Genomic DNA, 27,302 nt, shown 5'->3' on the forward strand with positions numbered 1-27,302 from the left:
TGCATGTGAATGCCCAAAATCATGGCAGCAGTTATGACGATGCCTTTATTTTGCACGAGTGTTCTTCTCTCGAACAGATCTAGCAACTCAAGACTGGGCAACCATGAGGTGCTGTAGGTCATCAGCGGCAGCAGAATTGAAATAAAATCCAGAAAACAACCATTCCAAACCAATTTTATCAAATAAACTATCCAATCTTCCAAATAAGGCCAACTAGTGGCCCTTGTGCATACCCTTAGTGTCTATTTTGCAGGTGCTTTTGCTTGCCCTAGTGCTCCTATGCAGTGCTACCTACCAAGAAACTATCCTATTTTTCCTGATATTACTGTAGGATATCTTAAAGCAGGTTTGTGTGCGCTGTTCCTTGTGTGCTACTGAGTTAATTAATCCGGAGACAGGTAGACTGCACGGTTTAAATTATCAAAGAAGTGAGGTGTAAAACAGGCGTCTAAAATGAAGATGAGTGGAGCTAGGGTGAGGTCGGCAGATATGCTGTGAAATTTGCATTTTTAGATAAGTGGAGAAGTGCTTGATTTTCAAAGGGACATGGAGAATGTTTACAACAGACATGATAAATAAGGCAAGGTTATTACAGTGATTTTTCCCAAAAGTGCTGGCCATAATGAGAACATGAAAGATTTCTATATTCTGTGAAAAGTAACTTCTAAAGACAAGTGGAAACAATGGGATTTACCAATCAAAAGGGATAAAATATATTTAAAGGATGGAAGGCTATGTGAGGTGTGGTCGTGTGAGATCTTTAAAGGTGACTGTGTGAAACAGACTTAGGGGAAAAGCCTCTAGCTACCCTGCAGAATTTGCTGTTCCAGTAACCAAAGTTGTCCACTAGGTGCTTGTGGTAAATTTTCTGGATGACTTTATAAATTTGGAATCTATTTGGACTGTTGCCTTAAAGGGTGTGTGTAGTTGCAGGTCTGGTTAAGCAGAAATTTTGGGAACTGTTATAACGGCATAACTGTAATCTTGTGTGTGTTTTTAAGTTTTTGCTTCTTTTGTTAATAAATGTTTTAATTTAATCTTTAAAATCTCTAATTGCGGTCATGGACTCATTACTTCTGACTTTAGTGCACCAGCCTTCTTGTAATAAATACAAATTGCAAAATCGTTGTGATAGTGTGACCAAGTTTCCCTTGTGGATTTGGTCAGCCTGGCAAATATCACCTGCTAGATCATAACATACCCCAGTGGCTGCATCAGGGCTGGTGAAAGGCTGTTGATTTTCACTGGGAAAGATTGCAGCTGTGGCCTAAAGTTTGACTTAGGACTACAACATCTCAGCATGTATAGCTGCAGTCCTGCAGGGACCCTGGTGGAATGGCAGCGATGGGAGCATGAATGTTGTCATCCTGAGTGAGGACAGTGGGTTTGTGCGCCAAGGATCCTGTGCCACTCCCACAAGGCAGTGTCTCAGCAATCCAGTATTCTGCTAGAGTGCAGATTGCTGGACTGTGGTTAAAACCTAAATGCTCCTTTTAGCACCAAGATCCACATGGCACCAAGCTGAGGTTTCATGACCTCAGGATCTGGGTGTAGCACAGAAAGAAGCTCAGTAACCCCACATGAGTGGTTAAGGTCAGTGAATGCATCTTAAAATGCCATATCCTTACAGATGAACCACTAACCTCACATATTGCTCCCTTCACCATCCCTCCTTCACTTATCTACCAATATTCTCTAACAGCCATGAGTCAGATTGAGCATTCAGAGATTCACCTCACCATCGCAACAGTATGACTGCTGCAAGCCTCACACCCAAACCTCTCATCTTGCACACGCTGTCAGCTATTCAACTATGATAGGCACATCACCCAAACACATTGCACCACACTCACTAACATGCTTAGCTCTTGCAGGACAAGGTGCCGGATGTGAGCAGGCAGCAGGAGCCAATTAGAGGGGGAACAGACAACAGCTACATGGCCTAGATCGCGCTGGCAATCATTGGAGCATCCACAGCCGAGGCCATAGCCAACGGTGGACTGAAAACACAGCAGCTCATGGACCATTCCCACCTAATTTCCTTCTTGCATCCCGCTTTCACCTCATCCCACGCTCTCTCTCCTAATGTGCAAATTGAGGTGGTCTAAGGATACACCTCTTGCTTTCTCTTCCTTCCCTCACCGAAACCCTACCCAATTGTACCTTTCTCTTTTCAGATAGCCCAAGAACTGTAACCTGATTAGGCAGTAGCGAGGAAGCATGATGACCATGCTTCCAAGCTTTATATCCAGTTCCAGCATCTCGGAGCTAGAATGCACCTCCCCTTTAAAATGTGCAGTCTGGCTTTAAGTAGTGCAAGCTAACTTTAAGTGATATTAGCTTCACATGAGCCTGGGCACCTTGAAGTGCACATCCATTCAACAACATGTTTAGCTTAGGGCTTCATGTTAACTATCATTTAATTTAGTAGGCAGCACAAGGTTTGCATGTTCCTCTCACATCCCAATCCGCGAGCCCATTTTCAGGATTTAACCAATTTTTTTGCCCACATCTGAAAGTAGAGTGTTACCCTGTCCAGTTGAACAAATTGCCTTGCTGCATTTATTTTTTACCACAGCAAAACTTCATTACGGAACCAGGAAGGAAATAATATCACATGCCAGAGAATGAAGGCCAATATTATTTCCTTCCAGAGATTGGAGAGGAGAGTTTTTTTTAAAGGAAAGGGTCATTTGGTTCATTTTGTAATTTAGGATTTTTAAAGTGTGTGCCAAATATACTTCCATGCTGCACACTGCTTTGCTCACAGTAGGCCTATCAATGTAAAAGTTATAAGTATACAGTAAGATGGGCTCTGACTTCTTTGGTCTGTGAAATTTAAATAGGTCCGTGGACTTTTCAGGGTAAAATGCATTTACCTAGAATTGTCAGAATGCAACTTGAACTTTCAATTGAATACTAAATACTAGCTCAACATGCTGCGATATAGAGGCTGAAACTCCTGAAGAAATGGGGAGGAATAAAAATCCCTTCCCCAATGGCAGGGATTTTGGCCAAGTAAAACAAGCAGCTGCCAAAAACGCAGAGTCAGTCACATGTTAAATGTGGGCCCCACCCTTTGACAGGACAGGCTCGGGGCAGGGCCAGCACCAGACAGCATCAGCACTTGTCATCATCACATAATTGCATCTTACAGCGTTCGGAGCCAGAACAAGTCAACACCAGCGCTTCTCTAATCAGCAACTTACATGTATGTCACCTGGGGCCTGAGTTAAGGGCACTGAGAAGAAACAGAGACAAGTGAGGAAGAAAACAAACAATGTCTAAAGAAAGAGATTAATTGCAAATTTTTCATCTGTACCTCATTTTGGCAAGTTAGTGTGACACTGGTCTAAGAATAGGCCACCTATCTCTCAGTTGGAATGATATACCTACTTCAGTTGGGGCCAAGTACATGTCTTCATTAGCCACGTGAAGGCTTACTATGGACCCTTGAAGTCTTTGTTAAATTCCTTGAGGTGATTCTTGGTCCTAACAATCATGAGAAAAAATCTTAAATGGGTGACTCATTTTTAAAACTGTGTCCCCTAGTTTTAGTCTCTCTCATGAGGGTAAACATCCTCTCAGCATTCACCCTGTCAAGTCTCCTCAGGATAAAATCACCTCTTATTCTTCTAAGCACCAATGGATACAGGCCTAACCAGTCTAACCTTTCTTCATAAGATAACCCCTTCATCCCAGGAATCAGCTGTGTGAACCTTCTCTGAATTGCTTCTAATGTAATTATATCCTTTAAGTAAGGAGATCAAAACTGTACACAGTGCTCCAGATGTGGTCTCACCAACACACTGTACAGATGTAGCAAAACCTCCTTTTTTTTCCATCCCCCTTGCAATAAATGACATAATTACATTTGTCCTCCTAATCACTTGCTGTACCTGCATACTAATTTATGAATCATGTACCAGAACACCCAGATCCCACTGTACTGCAGAGGTCTGCAATCTCTCTCTATTTAAATAATATATGGCTTTTCTATTCTTCCTGCCAAAAAGTGGACAAGTTCACATTTTTCCACATTATACTCCATCTGCCAAAGTTTTGCCCACTCATTTAACCTGCCTAAATGCCTTTGCAGACTCTATGTCCTCTTGACAACTTGCTTTCCTACCTATCTTGGTGTCATCAGCAAATTTAGCTACCACAGATTTGGTCTCTTCATCAAAGTCATTTCTATAGATTGTAACTAGTTGAGGCCCCAGCACTGTTCCTGTGGCACTCCACTAGTTACAGCTTCCCAACCCAAAAAAAAGACCCATTTTCCCTACTCTCTGCTTCCTGCTAGCTAACCAAATTACCCCAATGGAAAAAATCTGATGGACATGATTTCACTTATGATCTTTACTGTAACAATCAAACAAAAATCAGATTTAAACAAATTAACAGGCAAATTGTATTTAATAGAAACACAACTATATTTTAAATAGCTAATACAATAGGGGTAAATCTCACATTCTTCAGGCAACATGTTGCAATATGCGGCACCACATAGTACTTCCCAACTCTCCGGGAGAGCTCAACTACTCTTCCACCTTGCCAGTCTAATCCTCAAGTAGCCTCCGACAGCCACGTTTCTCCCTCCAATGTCCAGGGTCACTGATCTCCAAAAGGTGTACACTTCTGTGGAACCTCTCACTCTTGGGTTACAACAGCCCTCATGGTATGGCTTTCCAACATCCCACCACTCAAACCACCCTAGTCCTCAGTGTGATCAACTCTGGTAGAACCTACTGAGCTCCACAGTGCATCTGATCTGCTCACATAGCTTTACAATTTCAGCCCTTTCAGCTAGCTCATACATTGCTTTATACCCCTATCCAGTTCTGTTCTCTTTTCTACTGAACCAAAAAAAACTTCTCCCTGCAAGTCTCTGGCCACAGGCTGAAACTAAATCTCCCAACTAACTTCAGACTACTTTGCAACCCAGCCAGAAGCTGGTATCTCAGAAATGTTGTTACAGCCAGGAGAACCAATTAACCCACAAACCTGGAACTGGTCTTTAAAAAAAATGCAGGCTATGAAACCATTTCATGACAATATCCTGATATTAGATGTCACCTTGCTGTGTACATGTCTTAAATTAATTGTGAAATGGTGCACCAAAAGAATCCTTTGCTTTTTCTTTAAAAAGACGAGTACTAGGCCATTAACAGTTCACTGCCTCCCACAAAGGCTGTAATGGGAAGGAGCACATCGATCAAGGTCACGTTATTTCCCATAATGTTGCTTCAGGTGATGATGACTCCAGAAAAAGGGCAATCGTGTACACAACACAGGTCTGCAGGAGGTGAAATATTTATTAGATCGACTGTGTGCGTAAGTAAGGCTCATGTGCATTGTGATGCTATTAGTGAGTCCTGTGCACTTATCTTATATTGCGCCTTGCCTGCTGTCCCTGGTCACCATCCCGTTGTATAAGCTCATCGTTGAAGGAGGCGATGTACTCCAGACTGTCCTCATCATTCAAAGTTTCACCCCTCTGTGGTGCCAGGTTGTACAGAGCACAACAAACCACAGCCAAAAGAGAGACCCTTTCTGAGGCATACCGAAGTGCTCCACTGGATTTATCCAGGCATCAGAATTGCATCATGAGAAGGCCTTTGGCCTGCTAAATGATTGTTTGAGTTGTCCTATGGCATCTGCTGTATCTCTCCTCTGCATCCATGCTTGGGTTCCTCACAGGCGTAAGTAGCCATTTCTTTAGTGGGTAGCTTTTATCAGCCAATATCCATCCTTGAAGGCATATAGGGGGCCTGAAAAGATGTGGCACTCTTAGTATGTAAGCATTGTTGCAGCTTTCCGGAAATCTTGCACAGACCAGAAGAATCTATTTGCATTGGTTGCTGACCAGTTGTACATTGAGTGAGTGTTAGCCTTTCCTGTTGAAGGAGGTCATTGTCTGGTCTGCAGGAGCCTTGAGGGCCACACGCATGCAACTAATCACACCCTGCACCCGGGCGAATCCAGCAATGGCCCTGAATCCTGTAGCCCTCCTCACCTGACTATCCGGATTGGTGGAGAACCACACAAGCTGGTTGGCCCTCTTGAACATCACATCTGTGACCACCTTGATGGAACGATGAGCTGCAGACTGGGGAACTCCACAGATATCTCCAGAAGACCTCTGATATGATCCTGAGGCATAGAAACTCAGCGCCACGGTGACCTTCAATGCAACCGGCACTGGGTGCCCACCACATCCCTTAGGACTCAGTGACCTTCTCCTTGCAGAAGTGACACTAATGCTCTGATATCTGCAGGAAGTTGAGCCTCGGACAGTAGACTCTTTCTGAGGGGGGTATCGTCTTCTGCATGCAAGAACTGCCCCTCTGCACCCTCCTCTTCCCTGCCCCCTTCCAGATGATCCTGGTGCCCTTCTGGTTGCTACTTCCCTGCTCCCTGTTCCTGTTGCCCCTCTCCCTGTGGCTGCAGTGCTCGATCTCTCTGATGTTCTTCTTCATTGGAGGTCTCCAAGTAATAAGAAAATGAGGTCCATGGTAAATAGTTGCACTCAGTTCTCTGCGCCTCGCACCCACCTTCCCCTGTACATACAAGTGCCAAGTCCGAGGGGGCACTCAAGCAAATGCCCACGTTGTGCTAGCTAAATTTGTCCCTGCCCCTGATTGCTACTGTACACGCAGTTCCATACCCTCTGCCAAACCACACTGTTTGCAATAGTTTCCCACTGCAGCCAATGTTAACATCCCGATAAGCTTCCAACAATTATAGCGGACGAGGCTCTGAAGCTCCACTTTCCCATGGAACTGTCACAACATTACAAAAGCCTGGCAAAAATGGCTGTTAATTGTTGTTTAACAGGTTTAATTACCTTCGCACCTCACTCCATGCGACCTCCTCCCACCAGCCTGGCTACCTTTGGTAACACCTGGTAAAGACATCAGCATTTGCTCCCAATGCCTTTTGCCAACATTTTAACAGCCTGTCTCCAATGGCCTGAAAAATTCAGCCCTGTAATTTTGATTCCCCAATCCACACTTCTTACGAGTGTAGCTCCTGCTGCAATTGGGGAGATCATCCCCCCAATGTTGACTAACTTACGTTTAGCCGAGTTGATGATACTAACAGGTCTTGGCATTCTGATTTAGGATTTATCCACCAATGAGAGAACAGTGTTAAAAATAGACTTCTGTAAACCTCCAGGCCCACAATATTCAAACAGAACTGACCAACAAATTAAAAAAACTCCGATTCAGGTAAGAGTGAGTTGTCAGGGCATCGATTGTTAGGGCTTTGGGAGCTGCTTTTTTTTCACTCTGCACAGATGTTGACATTATCGTCATTGTTAACTCAGGTAACAATGAAAGCTGTGTGCCTGACAATGCTTTTAGTAGTCTCACGACTTGGCACTGGAGCTAGAAAGAGGATTTGGCTGACACTTAAACAACAATCCGGGTTTTGAATCTTTCTTTTTTAAAGCCCTGCTCCAGTAAAAGAAAAGCACCTATTGAAAAAAGTTCCATAAAAAGTACAGTTAGAAAAAAAGGGGAGTAATTATTCTACCAAAGCTTAAAACTCGTCCCCCCTTCACAATAGGATGAGGACTTTAACCTATGTTAGCACTACTTCTTTCACAACAGCAAATAAAGCAAGAGTTCACTTTGCCTAAATTTATTAGCGATTATGAGACTGCTGCATTTTCCACTTCAGAAAATATGATTACTGAAGCAAAAAAGATCAGCATCTGTGCCAAAGTTGAAAAATTGACCCTCATATTTTTAGGTCAAATTCAGCTACAAAATGCTCTCTATTTTTTTTTGTTTTATTTTCACGTGACTTACTGCAGAACACTGTACCAGTTTCTGAAAGAAAAATGGAATCTATTGTATAATAGAAACAGTTGTGGGCATGTGGCTGAAACATCCTCTATACAACAATAAAGAATTAGGCATTAATGTTTGCAATGGTTCTGCTGAAATTAGCATATCAGTCTAATCTGTTGCAAGGTTACAGGGCAACATTTCCCAGTAAAATGAGTTACGCAGGCTCAATATCAGCTGCCTGCACAACCAATACTATCTACATGAAGAACTTCTAATCTCTCGAATTAAGAGACCCTTGCAAACAAAAGAGACCCTTGCAAACAAATTTACTTTTAAAAGTAAATTAGCTAAATATGCCTTAAAAGGATTTAAATGTGACGGCAAGTGTCTTTTTAAGGAAAGAGCATGAGCTAACCTCTGCCAAATTGCAAGGACAACTGCTGCGTAAGTTTCTTTCTTATCGAATTATTGCTCAACAAGAATCTAGAAATAGTTATTGAGGAATAAGTAATACATTCCGGCAGCGGGGATTCATTTAATAGAGCTTTTTGAGATGAGGCGTGCTAAGTTAACATTGCATTTGCTCATTCGTTTCAAAAATAGAAACTACCTACCCCCGGGAAACCCAGGAGTACTGATTTCCCAAAAGATCATGGTGGGGTTGGTCAGAGGGAGGGGTCTGATTGCTGGGGTGGGTGGGTTGCAGATGGTGACCAGGATCTCCGATCGCAGGAGTTTACTGGTGAGGTTGTTGTGCTCGCAGGAAACACTCCTGCCCATAGTACTGCCTGAAATGCTAGCCTAAGGGAGAATTACAGAGGCCTGTCTTTTGGGCGAGGCGCTAAACTGCTCTCTCAAAGTAAAAGATCCCAAGGTACCATTTGAAGAAGAGGCGAGGGGGCTCTCCTTGTGTCTTGGCCAACATTTATCCCTCAGCCAACACCTGTAGAAACATAATCTGGTCATTTATTTTTGTGGGGTCTTTTTTGTGCAAGTTGGAAGCTATGGTTTTCATTACTGCAGTGATTACACTTCAAAAATACTTAAGTGGCTGTAAAACATTTTTGTATATAAATGCAAGTCCTTCTTTAGTAAGATAGGCGTTTATTTCTGCTAGCTTATAAATTCCCATTTGTGGACTGCTAACTTGTGCAATCCTTATCTAACTGTTTGCATATCCTCTGCAATGATCTGTATCAATTACAGCATGCACAGAATCTACAACACAGGAACAGATTTCTGGCCTAGCCAGTCCATGTTGGTGTTTATTCTCCCATAAACCTCCTTAAATAACTCTAGCTGCGTAACCCTGTCTCCCTCCGCCTTAAAAACTGGTCTGAAAATGATAGAAAATATTGACACTGAATTAAGGGAATGTCTCAAACAGTGAACTGAGGAATATTACACAAAAAAAATCTTAAATAACCAACAGTAATCTGCTGGAATTGTCATAAATTTGCATTTTTAATGCAATTTTTCTCTTTTGCTATGAGGGTTCTTTAATAGATTTATATATCATTAGGAATCATAGGTTGCAAGCCAATATTCGAAGCAGGAAGCCATACTTGGAGAGAATTGTCACTGCAGTGTCATAGCTGTACCCCTGAGGTACTCACCCTTTAAAATAACATCACACTGGAAGCACTGAATTTTTCTTAACATCTGCGAGAAACTCCCATACTTCACCCTGCTGCTGAAACATTGATACCCAATAGGGATGGGCAACAGATGCTGGCCTTGCCAACCACACCTGCATCCTGTGAATGAATAAAAATAATAGAGACCTAACCAATCAGGACTCAGCTATGACAACGTTCACTTAGTGGTTTCCACTTAACCTTGGAATAACATTGGCTGCTATTTGACAAAAGCAGGAAACTAGAAAATTAACCTGTACAGAAACATCTACATCCTGATTCACTGACACAACCACTTCCTGAATTTGAAAGACTGGTTTATAGATCCATGACATTAAAGAGGCAAAAATATTGTTCCTGTGCCTGTATAATGAGATGTATCAGGATAAAGGACAAAGATTAAAGGATGTAAAATCATAGATGCCACCCATCCAAGTGCGTGTTGTGTACTCTCAATGTCCAGACTTCTACATTAAAAACATGAATATATCTTAAACTACAAATCAATGTCATTTTTAAGACTTGCCATGTAGATTGTATTGAAAATTCAACTTCTACTAAATTCTTGATTAATTTGGTTTAATTTGTTCTTGTACTTATTTATTCAAACTGTCAAATCTTGAGATTTCTTATGAAGGCAAATGAAGTATAGAAGTTCAGCTCAGCAATGCATCAGAATTTTTCAACAGTTTACAGCTCATCCATTCAAAGTGCTTCTGATCCACGGCTGCTCAGATGATTAAGTACTTGTGACTGCAGCGTAGCAAACTGTTTAAAAGACTTGAGGATAGTTGGTGGTCCCAGAAGCTCTCTCCCACCACCAAACCAGTCAAGGTAACAATTGCAGCAAAATTCAGGTTAAATGTGTAAACTGCCAGAGAAGTTAGTTACTGTGTCTTAGCAGGTGAACCAGTTCCTGGCTCTTTGAATTTACCCCAGTGTTAAATTGCACCATCTTTCTCTGAAAACTCATTAAGCAGACTTTAACACACAGCAGCAGATTCATCAAGAACAAAATGATTACTGCTTTCAATCAATCTTTCTCCAAGCATCTAAAATAGTGAGTGGCTCAGTAAAGGATATAAACTGGCATTGATCTTCTCCCCTGCTTTTCTCCCATTGCAATTCAGGACACTTGAGCTCTTGAAATCTATCTTAATGGGATCTGCAGGGATAGTCAAGGCTTAGTAACATGTTGAAAGTAAAAACTGATTGTGCTAGCACAATACCCTTTGTTTAAACTTGCATTCCACAAAATGACGACATAGTGTAATTTTGCTAGTCCAGTCCACCAACTGGAATGAATGGTTTGAAAGTCATGCGCAACGTGCACATGAACATCCAGTACATGCTTCTAGTAAGTGAGCTTTGTGCCATAGTTGTGGAATTGTAAAGCTACTCTGAGGCAGTGATGGTGCAAGATGATGACTGATTTAATTATATCCCGAAACACTGTACTTGTATTAACAAGTCCTCATTCCATTTCATAGGTGAACAAAGTGCATAAGTATGGCTGGAAAACCGGAAGGTGTTCTGAAGTGGGCTCTCGTAAAGGAAAAAGTTACCCCTCTCGATACAGACAATACAGAGGCCAACCTGGAAAATGCTGAACCTGAACTCTGCATCCGATTTCTGCAAGTCCCAACCGTTGTCAATTACTCAGGCCTAAAGAAGCGACTGGAAAACAGTAATAATGGCTGGATGGTACAGTTTCTGGAGCTCGATGGACTCGATTTACTGCTAGAGGCCCTAGACAGGCTCTCCGGAAGAGGTGTAGCAAGGATCTCTGATGCCCTCCTGCAGCTCACCTGTGTTAAGTGTGTACGAGCTGTGATGAACTCTTCAAGTGGCATTAACTACATTGTGAATAATGAAGGCTACGTTCGGAAGCTATCCCAAGGTATGAAGAGTGAGCATGCCTCAGTACACTTTCACTTTATGGGGTTTGAGCAGATTAGAGTGCTCGGTAGTTTTTTTCCATCTAACCTAAAAGGCAACCAATAATATCAACAAAAATACATCAGAGTTAGATTTCATGAGAAATGAAAACTAGGATTAACAAAAGATATAAGAAAAGGAATAAAGAGGCTCTTCCAAATGATCATTTTTGGCTATATAATAATTGATTTTAAAAAACCTGCAATTCAATAGAAGCTATTAACAAAAAAATTAATTTAGTTTACCTGACAACTGTTACAATTGTAAGTCAAAATAATAATTTAACATCAATTAACTAAATGTGTTAGCCCACTTTTACCGTAATATTCCTGACTAAATAGGAATTTTGGTGATGTTTAAGTAATTACAACGTGTGAATCCTACCAATCAGGTAAAAGGAACTCCGTCCATAAAAAATAATCCTGAATTTTCCCATTGTCCTCCACATAAATTTCATTCACATTGACAATCTCATTCCCCTTTACATTCAGGAGATGTTTACATCATCATTCTAGAAATAGTGTAGATTACCAATAGTGCTGTTTTAATGTTGGTTCATATCTTCAACTTTTCTTGATGTATGTAATAACAACAAGCATTGCAATAAGAAAGAAACACCAAGGGAAAGAGAATCCTGCACTTATCATTAAAATGATCATGATTCTGCAGTTCAGGTTAAGATGTGAATCAGGCTGCATCACAAGAATCTGTCTGGAATCTGGAAGCATTACCCCTGAATGCCAATTCACTGCACCAGTATGGTTAAATACTGATGTTTCATTGTCTTGCTTTGCTTTAAACAATACCTTTTAAATTAAAGTATCATAAATTGTTCCTTACAGTACAACACCTGCTGCAATGTACAACATTCATCTTTAACTTATTGGCATTAGTCACCTTCAGCAGAAAATAAGAAATTTGATGGCTTTTAATCATCATTTACACATGGTGGGTCAGTGTAATATTACAAAGCCTTGACATGCACTCATTGGTATTGAACGGTCCTGACCCCATCTTTACTCCATTACGGGTTCTAATTCTCCATATCCAATTTCTAAAATTGGTAATCAAAAAAAAAGTTATAGCTCAGTATGGTGCTGTCTGATTGCCATGCTGCAAATCAGCTAATGTGTTTGATTGAGGCTCCAACCTCTGTACTGGAAAGCAGTACAACTGGAAGCAAGTAATCATTTCTGTTGCAGACAGTACATCAAGTTACTGGCAAGCATGCTACCATTTTTTGGCATCAGTTACAAACTTCCCAAAGGATGAGAGAGAAAAGTTGTTCTTAAATCCAGCCAATTATACTAGTTTCTCTAGAGATTGGTCCTATTGGGTGACAGATGTTTATCTGTATCAAGATTTAGTGCTAAAGAAGAGGAGGTGGTGGGAAGATTTGACGGAGGTGTTCAGAAATCATGAGGAGGTTTGGACAGAATGGAGGTGCATTGGTGGGAGGATTGAGAGACCAAAGGAGACAGATTTAAGGTGATTGGCAAAGAATGAATCTCAACATCAGGAAAACCATTTCTGTGCAGCAAGTGGTTATGATCTGGAATAGATTGCCTGAGTTGGTGATGGAGGCAGTTTCAATTGAGGCTTTCAAAACGGAAAAAGTACATGAAGCGAAAAGAATTGCAGGGCTTTGGAGAAAGGGTGAGAGATTGGGACTAGCTGGATTGTGCTAGCATGGGCTCGATGGACCAAATGGCCTCCTGTGCTGTGGCCATTCTATGATTCAGTAATTCTAAATTAATCAAACCGTTTCAGAGCACAACACAAAGCTGGGTCTAGCACAGCTCCATCACAAGACAGTAATAGCAGAAATTCGCTGACATCCTGTAAATCAACACTACATGCAGCAGTCCACTACTTTTAAACAACTCTGATGCTTATTTTAGCTGTGCCTTTCTTGCAATCTATAGCATTTTAAGGTACATTACAAGGGCATTGAATAGCTACTCATTACATTACCCAACACGTAAACGATTTTCACTTAACTGACAAAGATTTTGCTTCATTACCGCAGAATAATGGGCTGAATTTTGCTTGCAGTGGCAAAGGAATGACACTTGCTGAGAATGGCCCACAAACTGAGGTTTGGTAGCAGAGACTTCCCCTGATCGGGCATCCTATGGTGCCCTGTACAGGCGATCTGTGCTCTGTGTGAATGGAGCAAGCAATAGCAAAGCTCTTCAACCAATGAGATTTAAGTATCCTCACTGAGCTCTGTAGAGTCCAAATCAGCAGGATATACAAATACATTTTAAATGATGTACAGGAAGTAAAAACACTGGAAAACAAAGATAGGATTTAAAGTGAGTGGTAAAAGACAAAACATATTTTGAATTTCCAATACTAATTTTCTACTGAAGAAATGAGACTCCAATTTTTCAGGGCCAGAGAGATTGTTCAGAAGTAATTATCCTTTATCATACCATTAAAAATCTCACTCACTCTCGAATGCACCAACCCAACTTTTTCAGCCGTTTTGGGCATATAGCAAGTTCACACTGTTGCAGTCATTTTAATGCTGAGTCTATGAAAACAACTACAGTGGCCTACCCCACCTGACAGGAAATATTGCATTTTTGTATTTAATTGTGCAAATGCATACAACAGGTCTTGCCTTCAGATTTTCTCCATTATATAATTGTGAGCACCGATCCCCCATTGTTATTCTCATTGCAAATTCCAGGCCAATGAATTGTGCTTGAATTTAGTTAGATAGGTAGTTAAAAATGAGATTTGGATTTAAGTTGTTGCAAAAATGCCAACAGGAACAAGCAAATCATAAATACAAGATCTCACTGTCCTAAGTAGAATTTTATTTTATCCAAAATAAGGATAATGTCAACTCTTGATTTACAGCTTTGGACACAGCCAATATCACGGTAAAGAAACAAGTATTTGAGCTGTTAGCTGCACTATCTATCTACTCACTGGAAGGTCACGATCTGGCTTTGGATGCGCTGGAACACTACAAGGCAAGCTCTTTTGTAAAATTACCGTTCCAAACACACACTGCACTCTGACATATGCACCCTGTGAGAACACCCTGATCAGTAAACTGATCCTCCTATTAAATCACTTGACTTTCTTAGTGGGAGAGGAGTGGCAGCTTTTTCAGCATTTCTGTCACGGATCTGTGGACAGGATCTTCAAAGCATTATTGTCAACTGGGAAAAAAAAATGCAACAGTCACAATTAAAATCCTGCATAAATCACTGCTTAAATTAAACACTACCTGCACTCATTATTTAGTTATACAGATTGAACTTAATGTTACTTATGATATATTGTACCCTTTGTGCCCATTCCATGTCAAAACTTGGGGCAGAGTTTTGCCCTTGGCAGGGTGCTTGGCGAGGGCGGCCGGGAAGCCAACCACTGCCCGTGATTGGCACCACACCGCGATTTTACGCAGGCTGGCCAATTAAGGCCTGCCCAGCGTGGAATGCGATCGGTAGTGCTCAGCGCTGCCTGTGTGGGTGGAGGGAGGAGGGCAAGCGGGTCTAGTGCGAACATCACACATGTGCGCGAAAGAATGCTTCAATCTCCCTGTGGCATGGAGCTGCCTCAGGGAGATGAAACGCTGTTTAAAAAAACTAATGAAGAAAGTAAAAATGTCATAAAACATGTCCCCTCATGTGACCCTGTAGGAACATGTTTTTAATTCAAGTGTAAACTTATTTCATTTTTATTTGGTTTAGGAAACTTCGTCCCACCCTTGGATGAGGTCTCCTAAAAATTGCAAAGGCCGCTTGGTGTTTTCGCTTGCCCACCAACCGCAAGATTGGCCGGGCAGCGTGAATTTGAATTTAATTACCTTTTTAATGGCCTGAATAGGCCTTTTGATTGTTGGCGGGTGTGCTGCCAACTCCAGCACGCGCCCGCTGAACAAAATATTGCAGGACTACATAATGATTTCGAGACGCTCACCCGATGTCATGGAGCATAATTTTATACCCGGCTGGGTTGGGCGCGCGCGCCCGCCCGCCAACCTCAGTATTCTGTCCTTGATGTATTCAGCAGTGCAGTGCCAGTGCAAGGCTCAAAATAATATGGAAGAGCGATCTCAAAATCTTCTGATTACCACCAGCAGTACCTTACTTGCTAAAAATTGATTAAAACTAATGCATTATCCTGTATGAGCAATCTATTTTTACCGATTGAACTTAATTGGCTGTGCAGACAAGCTATCGCAGTGTTACAGTCGTCCAGGCACCTAAAAAACGAGTAAAGTAACCATTCCCAGACACAGCTGTACATTCACTTTTAATCAAAATTTAAAAATCAAATTCCTAAAATTCAGAGCAAGTGAATTTCCTTTGCAAATGAACTCAATACATAATGAGTTCCCTTGGTTCATTTCCAAACCTATGAACATTCTGATTAAATGCTACCTATAAAATGATCAGAGAGCACTGTGATCTTGTAATGGCAAAAAAAAGGCATGTACAGTGACCCTTTATAGTAACCTCAGGAGAGCCAAGTGGTATTAAGTTCTCATTCCACAATGAACAAGTGGTAGTCTGTATTTGTTCTGTCATTGTTGGTACCAAGCAATCTTGGATGGATTTTAATGCCCTCTCCCCTCCCCTGCAACACCAATTGAGGCCCTTAAGTGAGCATTAATTACCCACATAAGGGCCTGATCCCACCGCCACTGGTATTCAACCAGCAGTGAGGCAGGACAGTCGCCATGCAGGGAACCAGAAAAGCAAACTCTGCCAAGTTTGTTTGCGGGCTTCCAGCTGGGGGTCTCTTGTTGTCAAGCACTCAGTGCCTGATTGAAGGATACCGCATTGGGAAGGGGACTGGGGCCGCTGAGAGCCAACCAACCCCCTGCCCCTTTCTTCCAAACCCTTTGCCTCCCCACCAGCCAGCAACCTCCATCCTGCCCTCACTCACCTGTGGCCTGGTTCCCTTGCTGACCCTGGGCCTCTGGTGGGTGAATTGCTGATAGCTACCGCCACTCATGGTGGCCCTGCCTGCAATGGAGAACTGTCAGCTTCAGATTGACCAGCAGCTCTCTGCAGAGGGAATTTCCACCCCCCCCCGCCAGGGTCCTTGATCCGGGGGAAGGCCTGCTGCTGGCCATTTTCTGAGAGTCACTTAATACAGCAGGCTTTCCCTAAACAGGGCAACACAGGGCTCTCGCCAGCTCACCATCCGGCAGGTGAGATTGTTGCCTGGATTAAATTCCACCCAGTGTCTCTGATGATTTCCTTTAGAGGGATGTTCTGCATTTTCCTCACCAAACCGCTCAACCATCATGCTGACCTGTCATTTCGCATGGCCTGTTTACTCTCAAGCTGGAGATTACAGATAATGGTCATCTGCTATCACCTCCTTGTTTACCTCATTAAACAGATATGGTAGTATAGTCATTATGTTGCTGAATTAGTAGTCCAGAGGCCTGAAGTAATGACCCAGAGACAGAAATTCAAGTCCCACCACAAGCATACTAGGAATAGCGTGACGGGTAACTCACCTCCTGACTCCCCAAAGCCTGTCCACCATCTACAAGGCACAAGTCAGGAGTGTGATGGAATACTCCCCACTTGCCTGAATGAGTGCAGCTCCCACAGCATTCAAGAAGCTTGACACCGTCCAGGACAAAATAGCCCGCTTGATTGGCACCACATCCACAAGCATTCACTCCCTCCACCACCAACGCACAGTTCCTTCACTGTCGCTGTCACTACCACTGTTCCTTCACTATCACTGGGTCAAAATCCAGGAACTCCCTTCCTAACAGGACTGTGTGTGTACCTATACCACATGGACTGCAGTGGTTCAAGAAGGCAACTCACCACCACCTTCTCAAGGGCACCTAGGGATGGGCAATAAATGCTGGCCCAGCCAGCGAAGCCCACATCCAGTGAATGAATAAAAAAAAGCAGCCAGGGAATTTAAATTCAGTTAATCCAATAAAATAAACGGGAATAACAAGCTTGCATCCATAGTGGTGACCATATAACTAGTGGATGGTTGCAAAAACCCATCTAGTTCACTGGAATTCTGAAATCCTTACTTGATCTAGCCCATAAGTGGCTCCAGATCCACAACAATGTGATTAACAATTAACTGCCCTCTGAAGTGGCCTAGCAAGTCACTGAGCCACCAAAATCAGTTCACCATCATTTTGTCATGAACATTTACGACCGGGCAATAAATGCTGGCCTTGCCAGTGACACCCACACCCATCCATTTCCTAAATGGAAAAAGTAAATTGCCCCGCCCACTTCCTTCTGTGTCTGTCACTAGAATAATCTGTCACTCAAGTTAATTAAAATTGAACTTTTAAAAGCTGCCATTTGGCCTTGCATTTGCTATGCTATTTTTGATGTTACTGATCTACTCAACCCTTTCCTCACTTCCACTTCTGATGCTTTTATCACCAGTAAAAATTTTTACTCTTTCCTTTCTGGTCATTCCCCCAGTGCAACTTCAAGTCCAAAGGATGTAAACTTGAGCATATCTTGCACACACCTACCATAGTTAACCATCACCAGATCTGGCAAAACCATACCAAACACTATTAGACATCCTGTCCTCTGTCAAAACCATTCCCTAAACCAGGATCATCCTGGAGAGCAAAGATAACCACAGGCATTTTCCCCCCGCTACTACTTCTCTGAATTCATCTTTCCTCCCACCTCCATACTCACCTTTGACAATAAACATGACTCATGAACATCTTCCCTCTAAGTTATGCCTCTCCCTGCATCAGCCATGGATCTGAATCTACAGATCTTTCTCCAGTTTCTCTATCCCCTTTCATGCCTTGTCCACATCACCCATCTCCTGCTTCTTTGACCCTATTGCCACTAGATTGCTGAACAAACTTCCCTTCTTGACCCCTATTGCAAAAAGTTCCCATTCCTCACATACTGTCCCCTCCTAGTCAAAACCATCATTAATGAGAAACATTTTTTATATAACATCTGATTTTCTTTGTTTCTTTCTTGACAGACTGTGAAAAGACAGCAGTATCGATTTAGCGTGATCATGAATGAACTCCAGACCACAGATAATATTCCATATATGGCAACACTGATGGGTGTCATCAATGCCATCATCCTGGGTGCTGAGGAACTGACATTCCGTGCACAGCTTCGGAATGAATTCGTAGGTACGATGTTCTTCATTTAATTACTTATAGTTTAACTTGCATTGTGCTTCATGTTCCCCAAAGCTGCAATACAAACACAATATTTATAATCACTTACTGATTTTGGACACAAGACATAATGAAATGTAGAAAATGTTAGTTCAGCACCACGTCACTAAAAACAAGATTCCCTCAGTTGGGTTGAGGGGTTTACAATAATGGCACACTCCACAGCTGTGTACTGGTTCACTGGCTCGGCAATTGTTTAAGAAGTGTTGGTAGGTTAGTAGAGCAGGTGCATCATGATTGAGAGAGAGTTGCCAATGAAATTTAATTCTCTGGAATGGCAGTTGTGTTGGCTCTTGTCATCTTCTTAATGGTCTGTTCATTTATATAAAAAAATGAGCATTTCGAGCTCTGTGAGGTATTTGAGAGCAGGGAAGCCATAATTGTGTTGGAGGAAGTAGTATTCACTTTACTAACCATTGACTAAATTAATTCATAAAAGTGCAATTTCCTTGAACAATTACATGAGCACCCCATGTGATATAAATTAAGCTTTTGAAAAAATTAAAATGAAAATGAATACACAAGACTCATTATATTTGGTGGTTCAATTGATTTCTTTAAATCAAAATAAATGACAAATATTTCTTAACTTCTCCTTACTGCCCTGTGAACAAAATAAATTGTCCTGTGGTCAGAATTTTTTCTGATGAAAGTAAGTTTTTAATAATTACCTCAAAATTAGCTTTCAGTGAATTCACAGATTTTCCAAATTTCACTTTCAAATTGGATGCTAGGAACTAGAAAACAGCAAATCAGGCAAGTAAAGTGTTTTAGAATGTGCATATTTTAATACAATTTAAAATAAGAAAAGGATATAATCAGGAAAAGGTAGAATGATCTAGAAAATATCAAATCAGGCAAGTATTTTAGAATGTGCATAGATAAAGATATAATTGGGAAAAGGTAGAATGAAAGAAGAGCAGAAAGAATGCAAGGAAAAATTATAAACTGGTGTAATAGTTTATTTTATTATAGCTTTGGAACTGAACACAAAGGGATTCTGAAATCTTAATTTATGGGTTAACACAATCTTGTAAAACTTAGGAATTTCTGCTTTTTAAAATTTCTGAATTAAACTCATTTCAGATTAAACACTGTCATAGCATATTATCCCATTGTATCATTTGGTTTTTCACTTTATTGAAATGCTTTAATACCTTTTCCCCTGTAAAATGTTTCCCTTTCTAAAATTAGCAATGGCAAAGAGAGATGTACAAATCATGTTACCTAAAACTCAAAACTTAAAATCATCTGCACAATATTGTTCTAACTTATACTGATAGGCAATATGCAACCTGCTCATGCATGGAGCCAAATACAACTCAACTTCTACTTTTTACAATTAAACACTTTATTCTAGTGATTTAAAAAGGGAACCTTTACTTATGTGTTTAAGACACTTACAAACCTATCAGACAGAAGTCCTCAATTAAGCAATTATACCTCAGCCGACTTCCTATTAGTATTCAGATAAGATTGCTTTAGATTCTGAGCAGTTCATGACTTTTTCCATTGGTAACTTTCCTTAAAGAGACACATTCTTAGTTAATGTGTATTTTAATTGATGACTGCTAAATGTCAAATCAAGACTAACTTTCTTAAAAAAAACTTCAGAATGTATAAAGATAAATAATGCGCTGTTTCAATATCAGTCATTTTAAAATGCATTGTGAGGCAAGAGAAATGTCACTTTAAATGCTAGAAAAATATACACATTTGTTTAAATACGTGACACCTGAGAAGTTTCAGTACTGGTTTGTCTTGGAATGCACACCTCAAATTGGAGCTGTTTTTTGTGCACAACAGTAACTGCTTACTTCCAAAAATGTTTTAAAATTACAAAATCAACATTAGCTACATCCAAAGTCTTGGCTAAAGTAGGAATAGTAGAAGCTAAGTTAGTTTCTTTAAGCAACCATTAACTTTTAAGGCACGGTTTTCTTTGCATATAATTTGTACCTTCAGGCTGAGTGTGGCATCACACAAGCATTTTGTAAAAACAATGGTTTGAAACCCCACCATGACACCCAAACCACATGAATTGAATCAAATGTGTGACAATTATATTGCATTTGTTGTATGCCAAATAATTTTACACCATTATTGCTTTTAGGTCTCCACCTGTTGGATTTACTGCCATTATTAAGGTATGGGTTGTCCAGTATTAGCAAATTTAGTTTCATGTTTCGTAAATTTGCCTTCAAATTTGCTGATCACAACCCATCAATTAATGCATATCTTGGATTGTGATTTTTATGTGATAAATATAGCTATGAACAAATGTTTGTTTGACTCTCGTGTTGCTTGATGACTCTGCTTAAGCAACAGAATGGTATTATCTGATCTTTATAAATGTAGCAGTGTTTCTCTCAAGGGAAATGCACAAACATAATCTGTATGATTATGTATTGCTTAAGGGAAAAAGATGATGAGGATCTATTGATCCAGTGTATCACCTTTGAGGACGCCAAAGGAGATGACGATGAAGAATTAATGAGAATCTACGATGGCATTGACATGAACAGTCACCAAGCAGTATTTGCAGCATTGTTTAATAAAGTAAGTACTTGGTTTACTGTAGCTACTTTTTAAAATCTGAACTGTTTCATTGCTTCAATATCAATATATTATGTTGTGTGCAATACTTACATTTTTCAGTGACATTTAATTCTGTCTTAATTGTCCTGGAGTCCCATAATATTGTCAAAGTATATGGTATTGATCTGTTTGTCATTTACTTGAAATCTAGCAGAACTAGTTGCTCTGATCTAAATTGAAGAAATTTAGGAAGTTTGTTGTAAGGTCATCATTAAACTGGCACTAAATGGTACTACTTGAATGGTTAGAATCAGAGTCCTATTGGTTGCAAATGCCCTTATCTGGTTAGTTTCTGAATTTCACCTTCCCACCCTTACAGAATGTTGACATAAGCCACTAGATGTGGCACACATGACAGGTGCTCCATCTTTGCATTTTCATTTATAACTTAGCAAATGTTGAGAATTGTGAAATGATATCTATGGTGATCCACTGTTGATTATCTCTTGGCAAAATTGGAGTGATTGCACTATAATTCTTGACTGTTCTGTGGTTGCCCTAACATGACCATTTTATGAAACATTTGCCTGCCAATGCATCTCACTTTTACAAATTAAAAGCATATTTCTAGAGAATTATGAACCCCAGAGTTTAAAGAAGCCTGTCTCATTTTGGCGTACAGCTGATTACTATGAACTGCTACTAAGGTTTGAAGATAAATGTACAACTTTGATCTGGGAAACAAAGCAGATGAGCATATACCTTAAATCATGGGATTCCTGAGCCTTTTCTCTGTAAAGCTACATTGAAGTGTATTATGCTTGCAGTTTAATTCCATGTTTCTATTAATTTACCTGTAGCTGAAGCTGATGACACTAATGGATCTGATTTATCTATCAATGAAGCAAGAGTAATTAAAACAGACAATTCTCTGCAACATTCAAATAGGAATAACTAGCAAATAAGAAATACAAGTGCAAGTGAGACTCTGGTTATTGTGTTCCATTGAGCATAATGGAACAGTTTGGGACCTTCCTAAGGTCTCAGTTTAACAATTTTTCTCTAAACAAAAAAATTCTGGATGGAGTAAAGGGAAAATGACCTGGAGATACAGATATACATACATTATCAAAGTGGGGTTGCAGGTGGAAGCAACCATGAAAAGAGGAATTGGGATTCTGGATTTTATAGATAGGGGTCTTAAATACAAAAGCAACAAAGTGATGATGACTGTACAAGGCTTTAGGCCATGTTGTGTGTTTTGGATACGTTATTATAGAAACAGTGTTGGGAGAGATGGGAAAGGCAAAATGTTGATTTACTAAGATGAGAGCAAGGATGAGAGGATATAATTTATGACCAGAAACTTGAAAACACTTGGTGCAGCAGCAAAGGTTAATCAGAGAGTTCAAGGTTCTGAAAAGATTTAAGTGGGATAAAGCTAAAAAAAAATGATCTCCAGTGGAATCTGTAGCAAAAGCATGTTTCACATGAAGGGTTGTTAGAATATGGAGACCGATCAATCACAGCTTTTAAGAGAGGGTTTGATAAATTAGAGAAGTATTAGAGAACAGATAAAGAACAGGAAAATGGGATGTGAGTAGATATTTCTGGGGTGGCAGAATGAGTTTGAAGTGGCCTCCTTCTGTGCTTAACTGTCTATGATTTTATTTAACTGTATTTTCACCTTTATGTTTAATTCTAGGTGAGCACCTCTCCAGTCTCCAGTCAGCTACTATCAATTCTCCAGGGGCTCCTGCAACTGGAACCATCTAACAGTAGCAGTGCCCTGCTCTGGGAAGCACTAGAAATCTTGGTGAATAGAGCCATCCTAATTGCTGATGACAGTAAGGAAGGATTTTTTTCACGGTATATTGGAAAATATTTGATTCTTAGACATTAGGAGAATACAAAGGATGGGTGAGATGGGGGTGGGGAAAGAACTAAGCTTGATTTTTACCATCACCAATGATAGAGTGGATAGGCAGGACATATTTCTGTTCACAGAGAGGTCAATAATCAGAGGGTATAGATTTGAAGTAATTGTTAGAAGGATTGGAGAGGATTTGCGGGGTAATTATTTAAAGAGTGGCCGGGGGCTGGAACTCACTGCGAATGGGTTGTAGACGCAGAACCCCTCAATACATTTAAAAAAGCATTTGGATATGCACTACAGATCAGGAGCTAAAAGGTGGATTCAGGCTGGGTCCACTTTTTCAATAGGCATGGATACGATGGGCTAAATGGCCTCCTTCTGTACTGTAATTTTTTCTGTGTTTAATGTAATATGATGAGCTGTCCTGATGACATAATGAGCAAATGCAGTACCCAGAGTGGTACTGAATATGCAGGCCAAGATGGTTCCTGGCATTGATTCCTCATGAGCTCAAAGAATTGACCTTTGCTTGAATAGCAGTTGGAGCAGCACAACTAGCCTCATAGGTCCTGGTCTAGGGAGGGGAAAAATCCAATGTCTTCCTACTCAGGATTACCATTATCAACCTATTTTGTCAGCTGTTCCCAAATTGAATATCCTGTGTTCATCTCTTCCTGTACTCGTACATGCATACTTACCACAGGATAGTATGGTACTAGAGAACAGCCTATAGCTGTGGACTCATAATCGAGTGTAAGTCAGTGCCTTCAGCAAGAGAGGGGAAACTTTTATTGTAATGACATTAATTCCTTTGTAAATGTGACTGGAGACATTTTAAATTATTGACCTATCTTCAGATGGCTTGACAAAATAACCGCAACATGGTAAAACATTAATCCAACTCTATTTTTCCTCCTTTGTAGCAAATGAAGAGAAAGATGTTGGCCCAATCATGGAAAGACTTATAGTAAAGAAGTTAGGAAAGGATCAGCCAGTGAAGCAAAATGCTAGTAAAAAGGCTGTTGATAGAGGTGTACAGACAGAATTGTCTGAGTCTACAATATCAACTGAAGTAAGCCAAAAGTTAAGCTCATCACTGCCAGCATCACTTCCAGCTAGCCAGGTGCTGCATCCTCCCCCTCCCCCTCCCCCTCCTCCACTTCCTCCATTTCTAGCTGGTACAACTCAGCCATGTATTCCATCTCCACCCCCTCTTCCAGGCACTGGCAGTATGCCTTCCCCTCCCCCTCCCCCGCCTCTCCCTGGTGCAAGCAGTGTGCCCCCTCCCCCACCTCCCCCTCCCCCACCCCTCCCTGGTGCCGGATGTGTGCCCCCACCTCCCCCTCCCCCACCCCTCCCTGGTGCCGGATGTGTGCCCCCACCTCCCCCTCCCCCACCCCTCCCTGGTGCCGGATGTGTGCCCCCACCTCCCCCTCCCCCGCCTCTCCCTGGTGCTGGCAGTGTGCCTCCCCCTCCCCCACCTCTCCCTGGTAGCATTCTTCCTCCCCCACCACCACCACCAGGTGCATTTACCAATGATGGAACCATAGTGGCTCACCAAGCTGGCAGTCTATTGTGTTCATATGCTCCACCTAAAAGTCATGTTCATCGACCAACATCACGGATGAAAAAGCTGAACTGGCAGAAAATCCCTTCAAGATTGACTTCACGTATGTATGGGGAATAACTTTCTCACAAACAAATTCTAGTGCAACTGCGAAGGATAGTATATAGTAACCAATGGAATTTAAACTTAAATGAGCAGGAAGGCAGTGCAAATTAAACGAGTACATTAATAAACCGTGATATGGTAGCAGAAACCTACACCTTGCCAACCAATTCACCTATAGTTTGTCACCCATCGCAAGATACCAGCTGTAACCAATCTCCGTTACAAGATTTAGCTGTATCTTGAACTAATCCAGTGTCCTGGCTTTGACTATTCTTCCTGACAACAAACTGTAGCCTGTTGGCCATCCTTAGCTACTCTGGGGTGAATTTTATGCTTGTAACCAGTGTATCGTTTCCATCCTGTTAACTATATCCAATTTATCATCTTAGCTTATCCCACTAGCATGAGTGCAGACACATTACCCTACTGCTGCAGTGACCTGAGCAGTATGTAGCCTGTGGATAGCACTTCATAACTTCAACTGACTTGTTAATAATACTTTTATTTGCTTTATTTTCTGCTACTTTGCACCATTTGGGCCTGGCAAGGAATAAGATAGCCAAAACCTCTGACTAACTTTCTGTTGAAAAGCTCTGTTCCACCCATGAATTCAGTCTCTCCTCCTTCTTCCTCAATTTGGTGGCTGTTGTGAATTTTACTATCTTGCAATGCAGTTGGGAATCTAGACAAATGTGCCCGCTTGAATGGCAGGGGTCCAAACTCAGATTTTGGGGCTTCTCTCTCAACATTTGCCTCCATTTCAAAGTCAGTCTCAAAAGAAATATTTTATGCTTCCTCCCCTATAGCCAAATAATAATCCATACCCATGCCTTCCTGTTGTTACCAGCTGACTTTACAGGTCTCTTTCTTTCAGGTTGTATATTATCAAAGGCTTTTAGGTGTTTGACCTAAACACTATAGGCCATTAAAGACCTGCAAACCTGCTAACTTCCTCATGAAACAACTTTGTTCTATTTGCATTTTTATTTTTTTGCAAGTTGATTTGTCCTATTTGAACTTTGTGGGCCATGAATTTTGAAAATTGCATCCCTAATGTTGCATCATCATGGAAGATAAATCTTAAAATTCAAATGCCAATGTGCATTATCATCTACAATTTAAGATGTATGCAAGTTAAAGGGAATGTTAATTTAAACATTATGGCCTGGATATTAACAGGGACGTGTTAAGTAGGTGAGAGGAGGTGTGACAGGAATCCAGGTTTCCTCGTTTGCTGTGGAGCTTTAACACAGTGAACGTCCTTTGTCCTTCTCAAGTTTCCCATCTGGAAATCAGCCTTGGCTTCCAGTCAGGTGGAAAGCTCTCTGGAGCAGGCTGAATAACCAGCCAAATCTGATCCATGACCCCAAGAGAAGAGGATCTGATTCCAGAGTCCAGGTGTGATTGTCTGATCTGGGGAGGGAGGTTCCAATCCCAGACCCAGGGAATGTATCATGAGGAGGGGCTGGGAGGAAATACTCTCACAAGAAGTATTGTAAAGGCATTTAATTTCTCCCAAACCTGACTTCCCTTCAGTTGCCGGGTTTCCTGAAGATGGGGAAAACTCAGCAAGCCTTAGTTAACCCTAAAAACAGATTAAATCAGAGGCTACTAGTCTCATAAAATATTCGAATTGCTAACCTGCCTTTTGGGAGCGGGTTGGCTGTCTGACCCTTGTCTTACTTTCATTGGACCTGGAAGTGAGCAGGTCAGTTGTTTTTAATTGTAACCTCTGACACAACACCAACCCACCAGTTTTTAGGTGTTAAAATCCAATCTCGTGTAGTCTGAATTGTGGAGGGGGCAGGCGAATTCTATTGTATGCACTTAGGTATTCTACAAAGACATAGTTTGGGCCTCCCCACACTACAACATACTGCTTTTCCCTATCTCTCGTATCTATAAAATGTAAGCTCCTCGAGGAAATAAAAGCTTAAGGCTGAATTACATCTCTGAAATCATGTTGGCTGTTACTTATTAGTTTAACTTCATATAGCGGAGAATTTTCTCCCCGTCGGGGGCATTGGGCGGGCACACAGCCAATTGCCGCCTGCAATCAGCTGCACACCACCATTTTACGTGGGTGGGTCAATTAAGGCCCCCACAGCTGAACGCTACCTGTGCGGGTGGGGGGAGGAGACTGAGTTGGGGCCTGCGCTCTTTTGCACATGTGTGCGAAAGAACGCAGAAATCTCCCTGAGACACAGAGCTGCCTCAGGGAGGTCAGTTTGAGTTTCAAAAATTTTTATAAAGAAAAGATAATTTAGGACATGTCCCTTCATGTGACAATGTCACATGAGCTTGGACATGCCTATGAATTTTAGTGAAAATCTTTATTTCACTTATAAATCATTCATGAAACTTCATCTCGCCCGTAGATGAGGTTTCATGAAAAATGTGAAGGCTGCCTGGGCTCTTCGCCTGCCCCCTAACCTTAAGGTTGGACAGGCAGCTATGTTAAGTGGTTTAAATAGTTTTTAAATAGCCTTAATAGGCTTTTGACAGTTCGGCGGGCGCGTGGCCGACTCCAGTGCGCGCCCACCAAACTGAAAATCGGAATGACACGCGATGGCGTTGGGACGCACACCTGACAACACGTCTCGTTTTACGCGACAGTGAGCAGGCCCCACCCCCCGCTCGCCAAGCCGAA

The 27,302-nt window shown here is 41.3% G+C and overlaps 1 protein-coding gene across 3 annotated transcripts in view; it reads left to right on the forward strand.

The window, feature by feature from the left end:
• LOC144693101 (inverted formin-2-like) overlaps positions 1 to 27,302 on the forward strand; it is a 77,845-nt gene that overhangs the window by 12,350 nt on the left and 38,193 nt on the right. For 2 of the 3 annotated variants that reach the window (XM_078562498.1, XM_078562500.1), the window contains exons 2-8: positions 10,908 to 11,339; positions 14,249 to 14,364; positions 18,359 to 18,518; positions 20,680 to 20,713; positions 20,984 to 21,125; positions 22,810 to 22,951; positions 23,904 to 24,650. In XM_078562498.1, coding sequence (XP_078418624.1) covers positions 10,949 to 11,339; positions 14,249 to 14,364; positions 18,359 to 18,518; positions 20,680 to 20,713; positions 20,984 to 21,125; positions 22,810 to 22,951; positions 23,904 to 24,650 — 1,732 coding nt within the window. In that variant the 5' untranslated portion in view covers positions 10,908 to 10,948. Of the gene's footprint in view, positions 1 to 8,013; positions 8,247 to 10,907; positions 11,340 to 14,248; positions 14,365 to 18,358; positions 18,519 to 20,679; positions 20,714 to 20,983; positions 21,126 to 22,809; positions 22,952 to 23,903; positions 24,651 to 27,302 lie in introns of those variants that run through there. The other variant, XM_078562499.1, reaches the window with a different exon arrangement.

The sequence above is a fragment of the Cetorhinus maximus genome, chromosome 18 (genome assembly GCF_964194155.1).
Source record: "Cetorhinus maximus chromosome 18, sCetMax3.hap1.1, whole genome shotgun sequence".
In the NCBI taxonomy this organism is placed as follows: domain Eukaryota; kingdom Metazoa; phylum Chordata; class Chondrichthyes; order Lamniformes; family Cetorhinidae; genus Cetorhinus; species Cetorhinus maximus.